Below are 21,096 nucleotides of genomic sequence, written 5' to 3'. Positions count from 1 at the left end.
TGCAGTCGCAGTAAACAACTAGTCAACGTACAATGTTAACTAACAAATATATTTTTTAAATTATTTCCTACTATGTGACATTGACCTTTTACTCACAGTAAATTAGGGTTTTGAAGGTACTTAGGAAGCTTCCTTATTATTTTCTGTTCACTTATTAATGTACAAATGTCTTCAGAGTTGATGATTCGTTTCATATCTACAGCCTATATAAATAAATCCCGGTTGGCCTTTTCCCGTAAGCTTACCTTACGAGGGACGCTAGACGACAAACATAAAAGAATTTCAATAACGTTTCGGCGATATTTAGGTATTTTGGATATTATATTTGAATTTCAAACGAAGTGAAAGAACCTCAAAATAGATTAGATACATCACAGCGTATTTATCTTAATCTACCTACCTCCATTCGGAAAATAGGTAATCAATGTCGTAATATTCGTTCAATTTTAAAAGATGCTTCTCAATTTGACTTTATGTATCCTAATATGTATTTTATACAACATATATTCATGCTTGAGTATTTATTGTATGAAAAGTCTTGATAGCGCAATTAAAATATAGTATTATAATTCGTAGTTTAAATATGATTTTTTGGCAATTAATAAAAAACTAAACTACTTTTATTTTATAAAAATGAAGTTATTCTCTATTTAATTCCATGCGGACGAAGTCACGGGAACAGCTATCATTAATATATATTAATACATGAAAAACTATAAAACAACGGATGAATATGAAATTTCGCGTTTTATACAAAAATATATATATAAAAACATAAAATATTATTACCTTTATTTCACACACACACATGCATTTTATTCTTTGATATTGTTATCCATGATGGTAACTATAGTTTACTATATATTATAATATATAGTATAACTATAGTTGGCTAATATGTATATGAACAAGAAAGAACTGTACAAACTTTCCATTAATTTCCTTATACAAATTGCGAAGGTGGCAATATTTTGTAAATGAAAACGATCGAATCTAAATTACATTCATCGAATACACTATCGATGTATTTTACATCGCAGTGGCGTGTTATACCTCATACCTCATACGTATACTACATACTTTTGTATTACTAAGTTTTTCGGGAGGCTTTGTAAAGTTGTACTTGGTAGCGTACTACGAAGGCGGGCGGCGAACGGCAGACCACCGCGCGCCGCCGCCCTGTGTAGACTCTGCTACTTCGCAACATGTGAACCAAATATGCGATTTACGACGTTACAGAAACTTTATAAAAACATAAAAGCATTCAAACCAGAACTGTGAGGCTACAAAGCAATACAATCAAAATTATTTATAGTAACTTATTAAAAGTTTACGACGTGTATATTAAATGTCGAAGTAGTTTCTTGTGCTTATCGTCGAAATGGTAAAGGTAAGTTTACATTTTTTAATAAGTATAATAACTATTGCGATTTTTTACTATCTTTTGTACATTAAAAAATTATATTAATTTACCGATATACATATAGGTAGGCGGAGTACAATGAAGAGGGTAATTCATTGTACTCCTATTAGCTGATATTATTATTAGCTAAAATAAAAAACATTGATAAAGCTTTGTAATTTTATACAACGTATCTTTCCTGAAACACCCACATACATTAAATGATTTTAATTGTTTTAAGGAAAAGTCATACTTTTATGGTACCATTTTAAAAATAAAATATTCTGAATTATTTTGATGTACTTATAGGTATTATATTTTTATAATTGAGCCCCACATTTTACATCTAGAATAGATTATTTTTAATATAATTTACTGTCCTGCCTCTATAATATACTCTGTACTGTGGTAGTTAAAACTTATTTTTTTTAATAAAATAATATTAATTCATAATAAATAGCATTTATGAATGTTTATTTTCAGAAAGATTTTATTATTAATCAAATATTTTATAAAACCTTAATACATAAAGTCAAATTATGGGTGGTGTAGAGAAATGTTTTCATGAACTCTAGTCTTCATTTACTGAAATTATGATAGAGTTTTAATAGTTCCATAACATTAATTTAAGCCGTTCCGATGAATTTATACCCGCTCTCAGATTGAAAATGTATCCGTCAGGCAGAAGTTGATTGGAGTTCGAGTGCGTTGGCTTTTCAGTCGCTCCAAATTTTCTTTCATAGACTTCGAGTAGATTCTGCCACTTGCTTCCATTTTTGTTTGATAAAACTATAGAGCCAATCTACGATTAATTGTAGGGCTGTAAAAATAATGAGTAGTTTGAAAAAAGTTTTTCTATACAAGCCGTTGTCCATTCAGACATTCAATTAGAGTAAAGTTTTTCCCGCCTTTAGTATCTTACGTAAAATTTATCACGAGGTTTTATTAATTTGTATAGTAATTCAGAAACATAGTCTTTACCTATATTAACATTGTAAAATGGAATCTGTTTGTGTGTATATTTTAATATTTATAAAATATTTATTATATTTCTTAATGATATTATGTAACAAACGTCATGAATAAATAAATATTAATTATTCGTGATGTTTGATTATGACCAATAGGTGATTAATACTCATATCATAGACTAATTGTGAAACGCTCATGCAAAACAAATCTTATGCAGTTACTATATTAATATATCGCCACTATAATTAATATCTGGGTATCAAATGGTATTAGATATGGCTGATGCACGATCATGATATCAACTTGAGTATCTATGAGTTCTAGGTAGGTAGGTAGGAGTATCAACGAGCCAGCGCATGATTTGTAGAGCACTCTATATCAGTGATACATATGTGTGATACTCGATACTACTGATATCCTCCTGTTGCCGATACGAATCGTACCACACCAATATGAAGATATCGGTATGGTATATAGGTAATTAGGTATCTGTGATACGAGGATATTGACTCATATCTGCGATATTATTTATCATAATCATAAACAAAATATAAGATTAGTACAAATCAAGGGGATATTCAGTATACCCGTGAATGACCAAGTCAAATTAAAAAAAATGTAAAATGTACTAAAAAATTAACAAATTTATTCCTACTCTATGACATTTTCATTGTCTAAAAGTGACTACCACGTTCATCAAATGGACCGTCAATTTGTCATTGTTTCAGTAAAATAAAAACATTTAACCTTTTACGCCCTGAAAACCTATACTTTAATATTTATAAAGTAGAATAAAACATTCACCAAAGGAAAAACCTTTTCGTTTAATAAATGCAATATCGAAATCAGTTTGCAATTGACGAAGGTATCACTAAACATACATATTTAATAAATACAAATACAGTACCATCTTTGAATAATGACCCAGACTGTTACTAAAATTAAAGGCTCGATAAATTAGACGCATTTTCTAAATTAAGGTCTACTCTCTCTCCTTGAGAAGCCGTATCCCCGCGAGTTTACATTATTAAGCCGGTATGATTTGTAAATATTGGATTCTATGTAATATCTTTGCAATACATTATTTATAGCTATACTCATAATTTCAGAATACGACATATCAGAGACAAATAATCAAAAATTCAGCTATGAATTTTAAATTATATTATTATAGTAAATACCGTTTGTACACTGTATACAACTTGTACATAATCGTTTGCATGGGTCCCATTTATCATTTATCTAGTCGCCAAACAGTTTGCATTCTAAGACACATTTCACAATAAGTGTATGTCTACTGTGTGTGCAGCGTGTCGCGATCTTTTATTGGACAATCTAGTGACAGTAGTAGAAAAAACTGCTGGCAACTAGCGACATTGACATCGCTATACTCCAGTTAACTCGTAACCACAGCTAACGCAACCTAGTCGACCTTATAATTAATAAATACCTTTATTTGCCATAAAATTATTCCTATTGAGAACCGATTAACTATATTAATAATATTGACAAACTACCTGATAAAACGTAGCAAACGCCAGATCACACACACAGAGAAAATATAGTATATACATGGTAGTACATATTATGTCACGAAATATTATGTGACTTCAACGTTTCTCATTTCTGAGGATTCTGAAGATTAAAACAGTGTGTAGCTATGTCAAATAATTTCAATACCCTATTTCAACCTTCAATTCAATCACAGGCTACTAAAGTTTAGCGGTATCATATGTGAGTACCACCTCACCTCTTTTTCTCCAAAGTTCCTCTCTAGTATTATGTTACAATTTTTAATCTAAATTAAATTTGCATGGTATTGTTACCGGAACTTGAACAAATTGAGTCTGAAGCTCGTAATTTATTTCTAAATGCTGAGAAAACAAATGTAATTCGTCTACATTATTCATTTTGTCTCAGCTAACGAGTTGTAAGGATTTAGTGGAACAAATAAAGCGCGGCGACTTTATATACAATTACAATACAGTATTTGTAGGGACGACAGACAATTTAAAATGATAACGATAGTCAACTAACACTTGTTTTAATTAAGTTTCTAAGAATAATTTGATCTTTAAATTGCATTGTTTCCATTCGATCAATTTAGAATTAATTAATATATATTTTTAATTAATTAAATAATGATCAATGATACTTTTACCTAAGTATAATATAATATAGTTAGTAGTTGATACCCGCCCCGCGACTTTGTTTGTTTTTATAATATAAAAGACACTACTTTCATGCCTTTCATTTAGATCAATTCAGTCGTTTAGACGCGACCTTTCATTCATACCCATTCAGCCGTTTAGGCGTGAAATGTAAGAAACAGTCAGGCAGATAGACACACTATCTCATTTATAAAATTAATGTGAATTAAATTCCTATTATTCCATTAATGTACATAGATACAATAATGAAGCTAGCCGACCTGTCGTAATCATCACCACTATGACTCATCGTCATCAGTACTACCGTGTAGTCACAGGCATAAGTTAGTAAAGGTTTAGATCGATTCTATCATTGTTATGCTCATGAATCACTAAGTAATTAAGTTCACTATTAGAAATACTTTCAAAGAAACTGGTTAATGATTTTCTGAGAAAGGTAATAACGTATTGACTCATACAAAATTCAGTAGTCATCTAGTAATAAGCCGGTTGAACGTATTTACACAAAAAATTATACAACAATAATTACTCTAGCATTTACTTGTGAGTAAAATAATTACTGCTATCTTATTCGTATCGTATCTTATTCGATTTAGTTATAAACAAAATTTTATTTAAATACCATTTTAATAAATAATCAATAAACAAACCAGCTCAATAAATAATCAAAACAAGCAATTTTAACATAACTACTGAACCTCACCCAATAAGAGAAGTATATATAGCATATAATAATACATATAAAAACAGTTCACATAGTGCCAATTAGTCCCTATCAGCTAAGCAGAATTTGTATTATCGATACTAGACAACTGAAGGATACTGGGTGGATGATAATATATATATGTAGAATAGTTACACCCCAGACCTACTCATATACGTATAAAATTCTACTCATGAATGCAAATTATTACATGCTAGGAATCGAAACCGTTACCATCGGAAGCAAAGCAGTCTGCTAAACCTCATTTTAGGGATGATAATGATATGACTCAATGCGTCATATCATTGTCGAATATTTTGATTCCTTCCACAGACTTACCACTGACTATAAGGATATTTGGGAAAAAAAAATGACGCACTGTAATCTTACACTACGTTATCGTACAATACGTGCGTAAAATTTACTTTATATAAATAATAATATAAAAAGATTTCCGCTCCATTTTATTTTACGAAAAAAAGGAAACAAAGGTAAATCCGACATAATTACGTATAGGCTTTACTATGCGGGCGTCGTACATACAACGAATTGTGCTTAGTGGCAGATTACATTGTCAGAGTTTTCAGGCTAATTGCTCCCATGGTTTAACGTCTATTATCTTGCAATATCTCGAATTGAAAAGATGGCTGACGTGCCTCCTATAGAACGAATTAAATTAACATGTCAGTAACATAACAGTTTGATTTGTTACTATTAACGTAGTATTGTCATATTGTACTAATCTTACTTAATATTGCGATTGTTTGGCTTCAATATCATCTTTAATACCTTAAGAAATATATGATTTATCTATAATACATATGTCTAGTATAAACTTAAAGCAGGTAACTGCAATGAAGTTTGAATAAAAGACCTGAATACGAGAGTATTCTATACCTTAAATACAAACTCACATTTATAGACTTGTGTCAGTCCAGCTATTTTAATAATTATGTGATACAAATGATTTTGTACCTACGTATAAAGAATCTTGTAACAATAATAAGCAGTAGCTGGAGATTAATTTTATATTACTCTCCAGCTACTGCTTACTTATGGCTTTTATTGCAATTTGGTTTTTATTTAATATACACAAATTTAGTAATTGTATAGATATAGCTGTATATGAATATGAGCTACGAATAGTTTCTTTTAAGTATTGTAATTACATATGTGTAATTACATTTCAGAAAGAATTAATGATTTTTTTCAAATACATATTTGAAAAAAATCATGGTGTTAAAAATTAGGTTTTTTCATATATTTTCTGTAATATACTTACGTCTACATATCAGCTAATCTTTCACCTTAATTTGGTTTATTAATTCGCATCCTAAAAGTCTATCACAAATATAAATTGACGCATATTTTTTTCACATCAACCAAATTCGATCTCACAATTTTTTGGTCTAAGTGGCGGTAGTGCTTTACTACTGTCTCATATATTCTAAATAGATAGAAACAAGAGTTTGACATTTTGTGAGTTCTTATAAATAAATGAATTATTAGATTGAGTATTGATACAATTCTTGGGCAACTCTAAACTGGGACTAACATTAATTACTGTAAATTTGTTTCATTAAATCAATGTTTGTTGATGTCATTTCAAGACTCTTCATCTTTCTTCGAAAACATTATAAATAACCTTTCTGGTAAAATACCTAACTGACTAAGTGTATATCAATTAAGTAAATATATTAATTTTATTTATACGCTGAAATATTGTTTAGCACTTATTACAGAAAATATTCACGTTATTCTAGTATTTTCATAGATAGGCAAGTCAAATATTTAATAGTCGATGAAATTACAGGATAAGAGATATCTTAGTCCGATGCATGAGGCTAAGGTTAGGTATCACTTACCCAAAAGCGATACATCAGTTTGTTTGACATTACAATTACATTAAAACAATCGGCAGTAAAAGTTGACATAGTATTAATAGTTGATTTTACTTTTCTCATATCTTTAACACGTATTTTCGTAAGACTTTTTTCAATCATCAGAGTGTAGTCAAAATATAGAACACCTACTACTCTAAAATATTAAAAAGTTGTTTGAAACAATTACAATTTACTGTAAAATTTGGTGAAACACAGATGCCCAGCCCACGCAGATGCCTTTATCAATAGCCCCGGAAGGAAGGTTGCGATCACTAAATAAACACCAATAGTTATCATAATATGTGTACATCAAACTTGCAGTTTCTACTCTTTACGCAGATAACATATGCACAAAGTAAAAGCACACACTAACTGAATATAGAAAACTGTTTTATAAATATAAACCAGAGGTAGACTAAAAAGTCGACTACTTGCATATTTCCAAGTACCTCCGTCTCATCTGCCAAGCAGTTTGCTTTGTAAACTATATCTAAGACTAGTCATGACGTTTTAGTCCTCTGGAATGACAACACATAAGTGGTGATACAGGTGTCGCATAATAACATGATATCCCTAGCGTTGATTATGTATATAGGGGACGCTTACCATCAGATAGGCCTTCAGCTAGTTTGCCATTGAAATTCATAAAAAGTTACCGTAAAATGCAATTCATTTGATTGAGAAATTTTGAATTTCACTGTAAACATGGTCTGAACTATTATAGTTCAATGCAACAGCTACAATTAAATTAAAAGAATACTGACTCAAAAGCTATCACTATATAGTTACTTATATTATTCTCTGTGGTATTTATAGAGCAAAAACGTATATTTGTAAATATTCTAGCCAATTCCGCAAGACCTTTACATAAAATCTACTATGTAATAACAAGTCCATGAAACAGTTAAAGGGGGTACTTAAAACGTGTTTATGAAAGTACATTTCTCGAAGAAAATTCTAACAATAAACTGTAAGCTAGAAAGCAGCGGAAAGGATGCTTTATATCTATCGTGAACTGAGCCAAATTACAGTGCTTACCTTGTAAAATGAGGGATCCAACAGAAAATGACTCGTCAATCTACAAATTAACGAGCCACCAGGTTAAGAATGCTCCCTGAATTCCAAGACCAGCAATTAGTAAAGACTAATGACCGACAACAAATTGTTGAGGAAATAGCTCAAATTCTGATTCATTACTTTGTTAATGATTTCACACCACTTATTCAATATTAGATGGTTTATTTTTCAATGCGCAGTTCACTTCCGTTAATAAAAGGAAAGTACCTTTTATTTTTAACCGCCGACGAAAAAGTAGGGGTGTCGTCTGTGTATAACGTGCCTATATACCTATATATGTCTGTCTGCAGATTCATGGCTTTGAAACGAATTGATTTATTTTGATTTGTTGTCGTTAACTTTGTTTAAAGTTGACATGATTGAAATGGGTCTTAGTTATTATTTATGAAGTTCCGCTGAGCCTTTTAAATAGAAATATATAAATAATCTTTATGTAAATAAACTCAATAGAAGCGCTTTTGATTAGTCATATTTTTTAATCTACCACTCATTCGGAATGCAGGTTCATCCCAAGAAGAATGAGCAAGAATTAATTTTAAGACTACACAGTCATTTTTTAATTGACTAAAAGATTTATTTTGTTATAAATATATATAGTAGAGGCAGTTCATAGAACCCTCAAAGGAGGAACAAAGACCACTGAGTATAAAACCTTAATCCTTTGTCGACACACACAGATGCACTTAACAGTGAACAAAAGGGCGGACAGCAGGAAGCACATGATTTTTTTGATTTATTGCTAAAAATTGGTCATGGAATGTATAAGAAGATGGACAAATCTACTAAATCGATCTAAATTAAATTTGGTAAACAGATAGTTGAAACCCTGAGAGAGTACATAGGCTACTGTTTAGTACAAAAAAAGGCTTTAAGGCGTTGAAAACGGAGATTCAAGGTTGTATGAAAGTATCTTCATTTTTAAGTAGAACGATGAAACTTTTTTGGGCTATAATCTAACTAAATATATTTTCTTAATTTGTCAATTACACTATTCCAAGTGGACGAAGTCGCAGACATAGCTAGTATTAAATATATTCTTAAAAAATATATAATTTTGTAAATAAATTATAATTTAAAACCTAGGTAATAATTTAACTGTCAAATCCTTTTAATTAGAGAACTTTTCTTAATTTGTAAGACTATGACAAGACATTTCCAATTTTACTAACTATATATTTTGCACAACTTTGTAGGCCATAATATGTTTATAACAATATATAAGAGGTGGTTCGAATATTACGTCTGCAGTATTAGTATGAGATTGCTTAGAGAAACATATCACTCTACTTAAATCTTATATATTTAATGGAATAACTTAGACTACATTCCGTGGCCTAATAAATATGTATAAGACGGTACATCAACGTTCCCATAAAAATGTAAAACAAACAGCGTTACCTACTTACCTATCCATTGCAAATTCAGAGTAAATATTATCTACGTGTGTTTCAACGGAAAACAATGCAAAAATATATCTTTTAATATTAATATCATTATACAAATTCACATAAAATTGAGATTGAGATATCTATACAATAATTCTTATCCCAGGCAATTAATATTACGAGTATATACCGAATGCAGTCGTAGAGAAAATAAATTAATAATAAACAAGCAAACGACATTGTGAAGGATGGAGACTAAGACGACGACCAAAAAAAACACCGGTATAGTCGTAAAATATTGTGTAATAATGACTGATGTCATATAAAAACATTATAGTGTTTATAAAAAATACAGACAATAAAAATGTTTATAAAACAGTTTCCAACAGACATAGACAGGCACAACCATAGACTTCGTCATACTCTAAAAGTTGCAGTGGATGCTTTTGTTTGCCATATTATTACTTCGTAGGTCGCAAATGTTCATAATCATTTATCGGTATCTATAAGGCATACCAAGTTCTTATATGTAGAATAATATCACAGAACGCCTTATTTATTAATATATTGTCTGTTTAATAATGATTATATGATAACGTTTATTTAATATAGATAATAAAGAGGCAAGATGCAATTGCAAATTTGGTTTGTATCTGAAACCGTTAGATATACTTACAGAATCTCAAATATCTCAATTACAGTTTGTTTAAAATAAGAAACGATTTCGATAGCATTATGTAATCCAGCCCCACAGGAATTTGAGAAATTGTTTCTTAGTTGATGTCACGGTGGGAATTCACATTCAAAATGTCAAGTTCGAGTCCCAGTTGGGCGGTAAATTCAATCAGTCACAGTCAGAACAACTTTCCTATATTTATAAATATTTAAATACAATACGTTTTTTTTAATTCATAGTATTTTATTTTATTTTTTCATAGTCATAAAAATATTATATATGCGAAAGTGATCTGAAGCTGAACGGGTGTTAAACATATTTGAAATGAATATAAATTGTACCAAGAGTTTTTTTTTCTTTTTTTTTCGGACTACTCTAATGCTGTTGGCCGTAGCTGGCCTTTACAGCTTCACCAGACGTTAGGGGGCGAGTGCAGATGGCAGTCCAAACGGATACGACTTTAGTCTGAGGGCACCACTAGGGGTTCGAACCTCGGCTCAGTCCGTCGTAATTTCGATCCCCGTTTGAATTGGACGGGGGATCGATCGGAGGGGAGTACCAAGAGTGTGGATATAGACTATCTTTTATGTCAATAAATATTCCAGAAGAGACTGAAATAAGAGATTACAATGTGTGCAGGCAAAGTTGTGGATATCAGCTAGTAAATGTTAATTTTATACAAGAAAAATACGTCACTATGTAATTATGTAATTGACTGCATATTTTATTTAGGGTAATCTATCTACATGTCACATGTTAAAATATTTACAGTACCTACACACGAACATGGCCCACGCTTATATATACAATTTCCAGCATCTTAGTTCCTCAAGGGACGTGACATTTTCTTTTTATGGGTGTTTTGTATTTTCAAATATTCGGTCAAACCTACTACTATTTACTTGGTTAGGTAAATACGGTGTTTAAATTAATAAAGTCTAAATGATATATCGAGATAATCATCGTTTTCAGTTTTTATTGACGTCTATCTTTTCATTACATATCTCGCTTCGTCATATTAATATCCCATGAATAAATAATACGCGTCCGTCCCGGAATATATCAGAGTTATCTTATTCTTAGGTAACATGATAAAAAAATACCTAAAATTGATAACTGCTATTAAATGCTATTATATGTACTGTAATGGGTTAAAAAATATATAAATGAATTATGTATATTTTTTTATTTCAATGTCTTATTCTTCGCTGAATTTCCCCGAAAATAATTTTATTTTCCATTATTATAAATATAGTATACATTAAATAAATAGTTAATATTTGTAATTTTATATATTTTGAATATTTTAATGAAAAACTAACAAATTTTACATATACAACATTACAAGGGAAGAGACACTAAAAATTTAAAATAATTTAACGTATTTTGGGTTTATTAACAAAGCTCTCTACTCTGAAAAGGGAAATATGAATTGCATTAAATTAGAAGAGAAATATATCTAGTAAGGTAAAGAAGTAGTACTTACTGCTAATTATAAATTAGTGGTAACTTTCTACTAACGTAACCATATTCGCGTACTGCTTTGATTAAAATCAAAAGTCTTGTACACACAAGCCAGTGCATCGAACTTCGAGTTAAATGTATGTAAATACATCAGTGAGGACATCGCATTCTACGGCAGATATTGTTATAAACTCGTGAACAAATATATATATTTTTTAATTTGGAAAGGCAAACTACTTGATAATCCACCTTGTTTAATTTTATAATAAATGAAGCATAATAAACATCGTAGAATTTACATATCAAGATCACTAAGTTCATTTTATACTCAATTTCAAGATACTACTTAACGATTCTTAAGAGCTTAGGTATATATAGGCATAACATGTCTAAAACTTCACTACCCATCAAACAGAAATACAGCATTCAAATAAGGAGTTTACTGGCAATGAAACAAGCATTTGAGTAAACAATTTCGTACAAGCGCCCTCTGGTATAATTAATTATGTATTAAATCCTATCTAATTTCTCAAGACTACAAATTCCAGTGTGATCTTCGAAATTCTTGGCAAACGATTATTGATTATTCTACTCCACCCACAATAAGGAAAATAAAGTCTGAATCATAAAGTTAAAATATTCTCCTTCAATAATCAAAATATCAGAATGTTTTGTCATGTTTAGTTGTGTCTTATGATAACCAAGATTTAATTCAAGATTATATTACAATAATAAAATAAATTATTAATAAATAAGTTATATAACAATTGCGAAGCATTATTTTAATAAAATAAATTATTGGATTATGCTAAACAGTGAAGCATATATTAGGCTAAAGAAAAATTAATAATAAAAAGTAATTTAATCTTTTAACACAGTAATCTTTCATACTTTAGTCATATTTTTAGTTATACTCTGTATAAAATCATTTAAGTGGGTAGGTAGCTGTAGTCAGCTCTCTATATCTCTATCTATAAGGTCATAAGTCTATAAGGTCATTGCTTAGAAAACTGTATGCCAAAATTAATAAGTGATATATGTCATGAAAGTGAAAATAAAATGTTCGGAGATTGGATTCCGGAGTTATCGGTAATGTTAACGCATGATATGGACACGGGAGTTCCATTACGATGTGATGTCCTGAATACTCTAGTCTATTGGCAACGGTATCCACTTTTCATCAGATGATTCATCAGCTGGTTTGAAATATTCCAGTTACATTACAAAATATTAAAACATATTATATTAAACACAACTAAACTCAATAAATACAAATTAGTAATTAAACATCAACGGCAAAGTCGGCGTGCCTTCAATTTTGAGTTCAACAGATGAAGTTAAACATTGCAACTAGAAACGTATGTAGACATATGGAATAATGTTGGAACTTTGTTGGTTTTCATCAAAGTACATATAATTCCTCGCAATTAACAGCAAAGCTTCAGATATGAGAACATTCAACGGTGGCATGGAGGACTGCTAGGCGAAGATCTTCCTGTAACCACCTCGTAAATCAGGAACGTGTTATCTCGAAATGCGCAGAATGCCGCGGGCACAAGAGACAATACGCTCCCGGTTTTATCATTCAAAATTAAGCTTTTATAACCGTTAAGTTACACATTGTCAAAGCTTTTATCGGCGTCTTATATAATACGTTTTCTGTTTACTGACAAATTGTTCATTATTAAATCCTGTCTAAAGGCAAAAGACGCATATTACCATTTATTGTCAATAATTGGATCGCTCTTCACCTTTCTATATCTTCTTATAAATTGTCAATTGATATGGGGTTAAATAATAATTTATTTCATACCCGATTTATTCTATCTCAATTTATAAACTAATATGATAGGTAACTTATCCTCTTTATGCTTTTAAAATTATAAACTAGTATAAAACTTCATTTGAAAGATTAGTTTATATGTCGCTTACGTAAAACTCAAGCATGTTAAATATTCTATGATTTATATTAGAATTATAACTACTAATAACTCCTTACATAATATACCTACAACTAATCACGTTGTATGATCAACATGCACTCTGTATCCACAAAACAATTGTCCATATAATTATTTTTAAATTACATCCTATAAAAACAAAATTACACCCTTTTATACACCTAAACTTCGTCTACGTTTCATTTCCTCGCCTTTTACAATATTTTTCATTGCAGCTCCGCTCCAATTGGTCTTAGCGTAATGTCTTAAAACCTTCCTCGATAAATTGGCTATCCAAGATAAAAAAAATCAATTCAAACCAGTAGTTCCTGAGATTAGCGCATTCAAACAAACAAAGAAACTCTTCAGTTTTATAATATTAGTGTAGATCTATATCTAAGATAATACGAGTATGTATAATTCTATGAATTATATATACTCATATTATCTTTAGACCACATTTACCACCACTTATGATATTGATCTCTATTTATCTCTAGTTACGAGATAAAGTTATAAAACTTTTGTTTCTGAGGAAAAAACCGTTAACTTCACAATGAGTTTCTTAGAGGTGTTTACTTGTATTAAAAAGGGATCTGTAATTTTTTATACACAGCCTACTGTGTGATGTGGGTGTTTTATTTTGAACTCTGTAGAAATAACGTAATATATAGCTATTTGAAATGAACTGAGAAAGTTTTGTTATCTTCATATATTAGGTATATTTTGGTATCCGTAACATTTATAAAAATATATTATAATTATCTCTTACTAATTACTGAACTAATTCTTCATATATTGGATTAGTTCAGTAGTTGGCAAGGTGAGATACTTAAAGAAAAATAAAGAAAATAACTAGAAGAAACATTTTCTCATATATTTTTTTTTTATGAAAATGTAATTTCGTGTTACAATACTAGATTTTGTTGCCCCTACAATCCTTAATATTATAACTATTTCTGCTTTCGTAGATTCTTACTTTCTTCAAAGTATTTTTTTTAACATTCCCGTTCATCATTGTAGTTATTAAATAAAAAAGAGATTAAACCGTATTATATGTATTATTTTATGTGATAAAGAGTAATGTAGTTCATGTTTAAGTATAAGCGAAGGTTACCATTTACCATCAAATGGACAATCAGCTTGTTTTCCATTCCAGTTACATAAAAAATCATTAAGCGTTACGTTAATTGTTCAGCAGCCAATATATAATTACTCAAAAATAAAGAACAACAATAATATTATTACTTTACTTATTATTATACAATAAAATTATAATAAACATTTAATCTAGATACATACATATACACAAGCTTGATGCATTTGCCTTTGTTTGTACTGTTTAATTTCAGGATCTGCCTTTTTGGTTTTATTTTTAGCGTTATTTGATGGAATATGGGCAAGCTTCCGAAAAATTTACCTTATCCTAATAATACAATAAGAAGAATTCTAAAATTTCAAACTGGTAAAAACGAAGAAGAAAATTATTGTAAAGACGATTTTCCATTTTCCGACCTAATTATAATAATTAGCCGTATTGTACCGTGATTGTAGCCAGTTTTGAATTTCCAATATAATCTACCTGCCTAACATCTTTTACCTTATTTGAAATGATCCTTCTTATACCAATCAAATTATGTTAAGGCCCGATAATTGAATTACTTACCTTCTTATTTCTTATTCCGAACGTAAAGTTAATACAATTTAATTCAATAAGTGATATCTTAAGGACTACCTACTATCTCTATTTTCATTAAAATTTCATTGCAAAAGATCACTACTTTAAACTTTTATCTCATCCATTAACCTTCTGTCACTAATGATACAGAGAACTAACTTAAACACTACTTAGTCTGGAAAGTGGATAAACATTGTCAATATAAAAAAATGTTATGAATATCACCGCTCTGTAATTAAAAGGTAAAATTTATAGTACCTAATACTAATTATTATCGTATTTCTTTGCAAAAGATAAAATATACCAAAATTAACACTGACTACTAAACGCTTACGTATAATAACCCTAAGCTTAGAATTGAATCTGGACCTTAAATAAAATGTGCAATACTTTACTTAGACATATTTAGTAAGTTTTTTAGTATAATCAATCTATTAATCAAAAAGACTTTTTTTTAAAAAAAAATGTTTTTAGATAATATACTTTTTTGCTAACGTACTTTTTTAAGTTGCGTTCAAAAGACCTGTTATTTACATTATGCTTTAGGACTCTTGTATATTGTCTATAGTGTGTCTTTGAAATTTTAATAATGTATAGATTTTATTAATTATATATCGATTCATTATAATAACTTTGAAACAGAACGATTGCATTTTGTTTTGTTACAAAACCTACTTAGTATCGATGTTGAACTTAAAAGTCGTACTTAATTGAAAATTGTTTAATTAGTAAAACCTCAAATAAACTAACGAACGTTAATCTGACGGTTTTATTGAGTCTTTGTTAGTACAACTTAGAAAAGAGTTAAATGTAAGAGTAGCCGGTAATTTTTCTAAATAATTCACTTGTTTTTTTGTAAAAAAAATTATTTATCTTCGCATTATATTTCTCCTTTAAAATTAACTATAATGAATTTCAACATACTCGTAAGGCTAGATGCTACAATTGTATATATATGTACTTTTAAAATTACTACTACATAGGTCATAATATTAACTTAATTTAATTAAAATATAAATAGTAACATATCCTTAAATAACAGATACGTGCCATCTTTTTTTTTTGTAGGCCTTTGAAAGAAAAACTTTTCCATGATACATTGTTTTATTATATCACAGACGGATTAAGCGACGATTTTTATGAAAGTTTGCAGACAGCTTGATTTTTACCAACTTTTTCAATTCGCCATATTTCAATCAATTTACACGAAAAGTTAATGAATTATACATGTAGACATTTCTCAATACTCACTCTATTTCTTTTTTAACTTTCAAGTTGAATACACATTATTATTGTTAATCGGGTTAACACGAGCTAGTGCAGTCTTGCCGTAACGTCGAGAGAGGTAAATACCTTACTTATGCTAACACTAAATATATTTATAATGACTCCATTTATATATAAAAAACCACATAATATCTGTTCGCAGTAGGGGAGTTTGCTTTATAATACGTATAACTCAACACAAACAAAACGAATCTTAACCTGAACTTATGTACTAATAAAATGTTATTCTGCTTAAAAGCCTGCTGAGTCGGTATCCATCTGATGGGCATACAACTACGTTGCAGTGATAACATTAGGTACTATCTCATTTCTTCAAGATTGCTCCTAACTTCGTTCATTAAAATGATGCTCGCTTCAAGATATTTTTTCCAACTTCAAATATTCTACTATTAGGACAGACAGAAATGACAAACCAACTGATATATATACGTGAACATTATCAATAATACATATGCATACTAATAAGTAATTATAGTATGCATAATAATAATTATATTATATTATGAATAACATCAATGTATCTTTTTATTGGACCGATAAACTAGTACAAATTAACAGTACCTCATCATCGATCAACATCATTTACAAATTGAATGCTTGTACCGTTCATGCATTGTACCCTGCAACTTAATTTGGCATTTTGGCATTTCTCATGCTTGCGAGGCATTATTTCACAGCAGACATACTCATAGATTAAACAGAGGTACCTACCCAAGCTTAATAATAATTTTGAAAATAACATATCAGGCAGCAAATAAATAATACAAAATTGCCAAATCTGATGATAGTATATATGTATATGTTTATGGGTTCAGTGACTAACTACTACGAAATATTTCATTGTAATATTTTTCTTAGATAAATATATTTAATTAAAGATTAAGCTCTCAATCCCTTAGTAATATCATGTTGTGAGATGTTTGTGTCCTAAAAGAATATTATTTGGATGTTCGCTGCAGGTTTCTCGTCACTCAAGACCCTTGTTGTGGAGTACTTAGCTATGAAATTACTGGGGACGGTCGGGTCGAGTGCTGATCCATGCTGATAACCTATCAACTCAAAGGCTCTTTGCCCTATAGCCATACATCTCTATTGTAACAAAATGTTTGGAAATAGTTCCTATTACTTTCAAGAACAACTTTATCCCTGCACAACTCAATTAGTCAGATGATATTTAGGTATACTTTTTATAAGGTAAACTATAAACAAAATTAAGATTTATTCTGATGAAAATATCATATATTCAAACCTGATAATTGACATCTGTAAAATGTAACTAATTCAAATAAATATATGTAATTCTAACTTCAACGTTACACCTGACAATTTGTACAGAAATAAATCGCTATAATTTTATTTGCTAGTCTTATATTTTCTAATATTTAATAATATACGAGTATAGTATCTTCTAGAGAATTAATATTTGTAAATATTTTCATAATTTGATTGTGTAAGGAATTTACTTGAATAAAACTGCGAAAGTAGTTTAATTTAAAATAATAATGGACCTATTAACTTTAATTAATTGAAAATTAAATGATTAGTCATTCTATTACGCTGTTACTGTATCGTTTCATACTGTAATCTATAATAGATTATAGTATGAACATACATAACGATACATTCATAATTTGGTCCTTCGAGCCGGATCTATATTATATATAATGCTAGACTCACAATTAAGGACCTTGAGATCGATAGTGTAGCAGCGCATTAAATTTTTACAGTCGGCCGAGCACACGACCAGCGGCCGAACACCTCATGTTGTATCGATTCATATTAGATAAGTTGGACTTCTTTATAATTCATATGCACACTCACTCTTCCATAGTGTAGTTATGTACCGAATATATTCATGATATATAAAATTATGTCACTAATATATTCGGTACTAATTCATATAAAAATTATTTTATTCATTTTATGTTAAACTAATACGATATATTAACATATTTTCACTTATAATGTTTGTACTGTCAAAAAATACCGCATTATACGATTTCCGTCAAATGTACTATGTATGTATAAATATACTATATTAATTTGCAACTGCACCCTTCTTAATCCGTATATACCTATTAATATAGGAATTATATTCGAATCTATTACTTTTTGTGTCAAAAAGTAACAAACACTTATTCTCACAAACTTTCGAGCTTTTCCTAATACGAGTAATTGAATCATGCGTGTAATAGTAATCCTTTTTTTAATAAATTTATATCAAATTTTGTAACAGTGTTCGCCTTTAAGTAAAAGTATTTTTAAATTGTCCAATATATCCCCGAAGGATATTCAAAAAGTTGAAAATATTATAGAAATCCACTCACGATTTTCTATTAGGGCAATTATGTTTTTAAATGTATATAATGCAACAATGATATCGAATCCGTTATTTAGCATGATGGTTAGTTGAATGAAATAAAAAGAAGAGTAGCGTAAAATCGTAACAAATAAAAACTATTTATCTAATTAATCTGTACACTAAATGTTTCTACAGGCCTTTACTATATCCAACTGAAGTAATGGATTGTTAAAGGGATCCATTAGAAAAATTAGATTTAAAAAGTTAATCTGTATTTTTCACCATCACCTACAGTACATTCCTATTTTTTTTCTTGAAATGTCTATTTGTATTCGCCAACATGCCATTACAAAATAGGTTTCCGATAGCTGCAAATGTCTAATAGTTGTGTAAGTTTTTATTAAAAAATAAATATATTATATCCCAGTTACCTATTTTATTCCATGTTCTTTTAGAGATGCGCCGGCAATTTTTACAACAAACAAACACCAACTTTCTAACAAATTTACTAAACAAAAATAATATTACTAAAATATACTTCTACTTCTATATTATTATTCTTATGCTTTCATAAGGGATTCTCCATTTAACATTTTTTTTATGTATATATACATCTTCGATAAACTGATTTAATGATTTTTCGCAATCAATTTTTCCGCCTTGATGACGTCAAATATAAATTCACATTTTAAATACTACCTATAAATTTGTTTCTCAATTTGGTAATTCGTCAATTGAGACCGATTTAGATTATGACTGGCCTGTCATGTTTATCTAAACACTTTCAATTTGTAAATCCAACCGTAAATTGAATTTATCAGATGAAATTGAATTCCCGCGGTTTGAAATATCTAGGATTCCCTAATAATGGGATAAAATTAAATTATACTTTTGGTGGTAACGCTCATTCCTTGGCTCATATATTCACGCTCAATTACGACTCTTTCTACATAATAATATACATATCATAAACTACATGAAGGTACACTTTATAAAAAGTCGTTTGTGTGAGTATATTTCTGTCTCAGATATTTATTATTATTATATATTGATATTTAGTATTTAAGTTTGCTTTTTAAGATGTACTTTGGTTGAAATTACAGGATAAGAAGCATGGCATCTTAGCCCTATAGAATGAAAACGCATTAATAATACAACGTCCGTCACATAATGACGTGATACCCTTCGTGCTGTTCATATAAACAGTGGTTATCAATTGCCATCAGGTGGGGCGTAATTTTTTTTCATTAGGATTACATAAATAGATTATTCCCCTTTTTGTAAAATTTTCTTTTTTTTTTTGTAATGACAGCAGAAGCAGATTTTCATTATACATATATCAAGGAATTCTTTTTTTATCATCAAAGAAGGCAAAAGACAAATTTTCTAATATCCGGTTTTCTTTTTATACTTTGAGACCTCCTTCACGATATTTCTTATTATCGGTTATATTATCATATTTTTAAATTTGTTTATCCTGTTATATCTCTGCAGATTCAATACAAATGGCTTTGAATATGTCAGAGTGAGATGTAAATAAATATGTATATACCTACCTATAAATAATTATGTCTGTTTAACGCTGAAACAGGACTGACCCATGTCAACGTCAATGTACAGAGGAGGTTTTATAATTTTTGTTTAAATGATACCTACTAAAGCTACTCTTTTAATAAACATTAAATTTTACTTACGTTACGTGTAAGGTAAAAAGTAAATAAGGTATAGGTACTATTATTATATAATATTCTCTTCTTCTATTCGACAGCCTCGGTGATCTAGTGGTTTAGCATACCGCTTCACTATCCGATGGTCGCGAGTTTGATTCCTCGCACGGTACAAACATTTATATTCATCAGTATGATTGTTTGTATCGGTCTGGGTGTTTTCTATGTATAACATGTATTTATTTACAAAAAAACTGCATCCATGTATTTATATCAGTTGTTTAGTACCCATAACATAAGCTCTGCTTAGCTTGGGACTAGATGGCGTTGTGTGAATTGTCCTGAGATTGTATTATGTAATATTCTCTTATCTGTGCTAATACTGTCTAAGGGGAACTTTAGCGAACAAAAAAAGAAAATTAATTTTTGAAAATTAATGTTATAGATAGGTTTAAGGAATAATATTTAAATTAGTTGCACTGTACTTAT

At 29.5% G+C, this 21,096-nt stretch overlaps 1 protein-coding gene across 1 annotated transcript in view; it reads left to right on the top strand.

The window, feature by feature from the left end:
* Window positions 1-1,307: 1,307 nt before the first annotated feature.
* LOC131842944 (uncharacterized) overlaps window positions 1,308-21,096 on the top strand; it is a 44,185-nt gene continuing 24,396 nt past the window's right edge. Inside the window, exon 1 of the mRNA XM_059191516.1 lies at window positions 1,308-1,390. Coding sequence (XP_059047499.1) covers window positions 1,382-1,390 — 9 coding nt within the window. The 5' untranslated portion in view covers window positions 1,308-1,381. The remainder of the gene's footprint in view (window positions 1,391-21,096) is intronic.

This window comes from Achroia grisella, unplaced genomic scaffold (genome assembly GCF_030625045.1).
Source record: "Achroia grisella isolate CSIRO2021 unplaced genomic scaffold, CSIRO_AGI_Agris_v1 utg2671, whole genome shotgun sequence".
Lineage (NCBI taxonomy): Eukaryota > Metazoa > Arthropoda > Insecta > Lepidoptera > Pyralidae > Achroia > Achroia grisella.
Note: the sequence above shows the minus strand (reverse complement) of the source record. Positions and strands in the feature narration are given on the sequence as shown.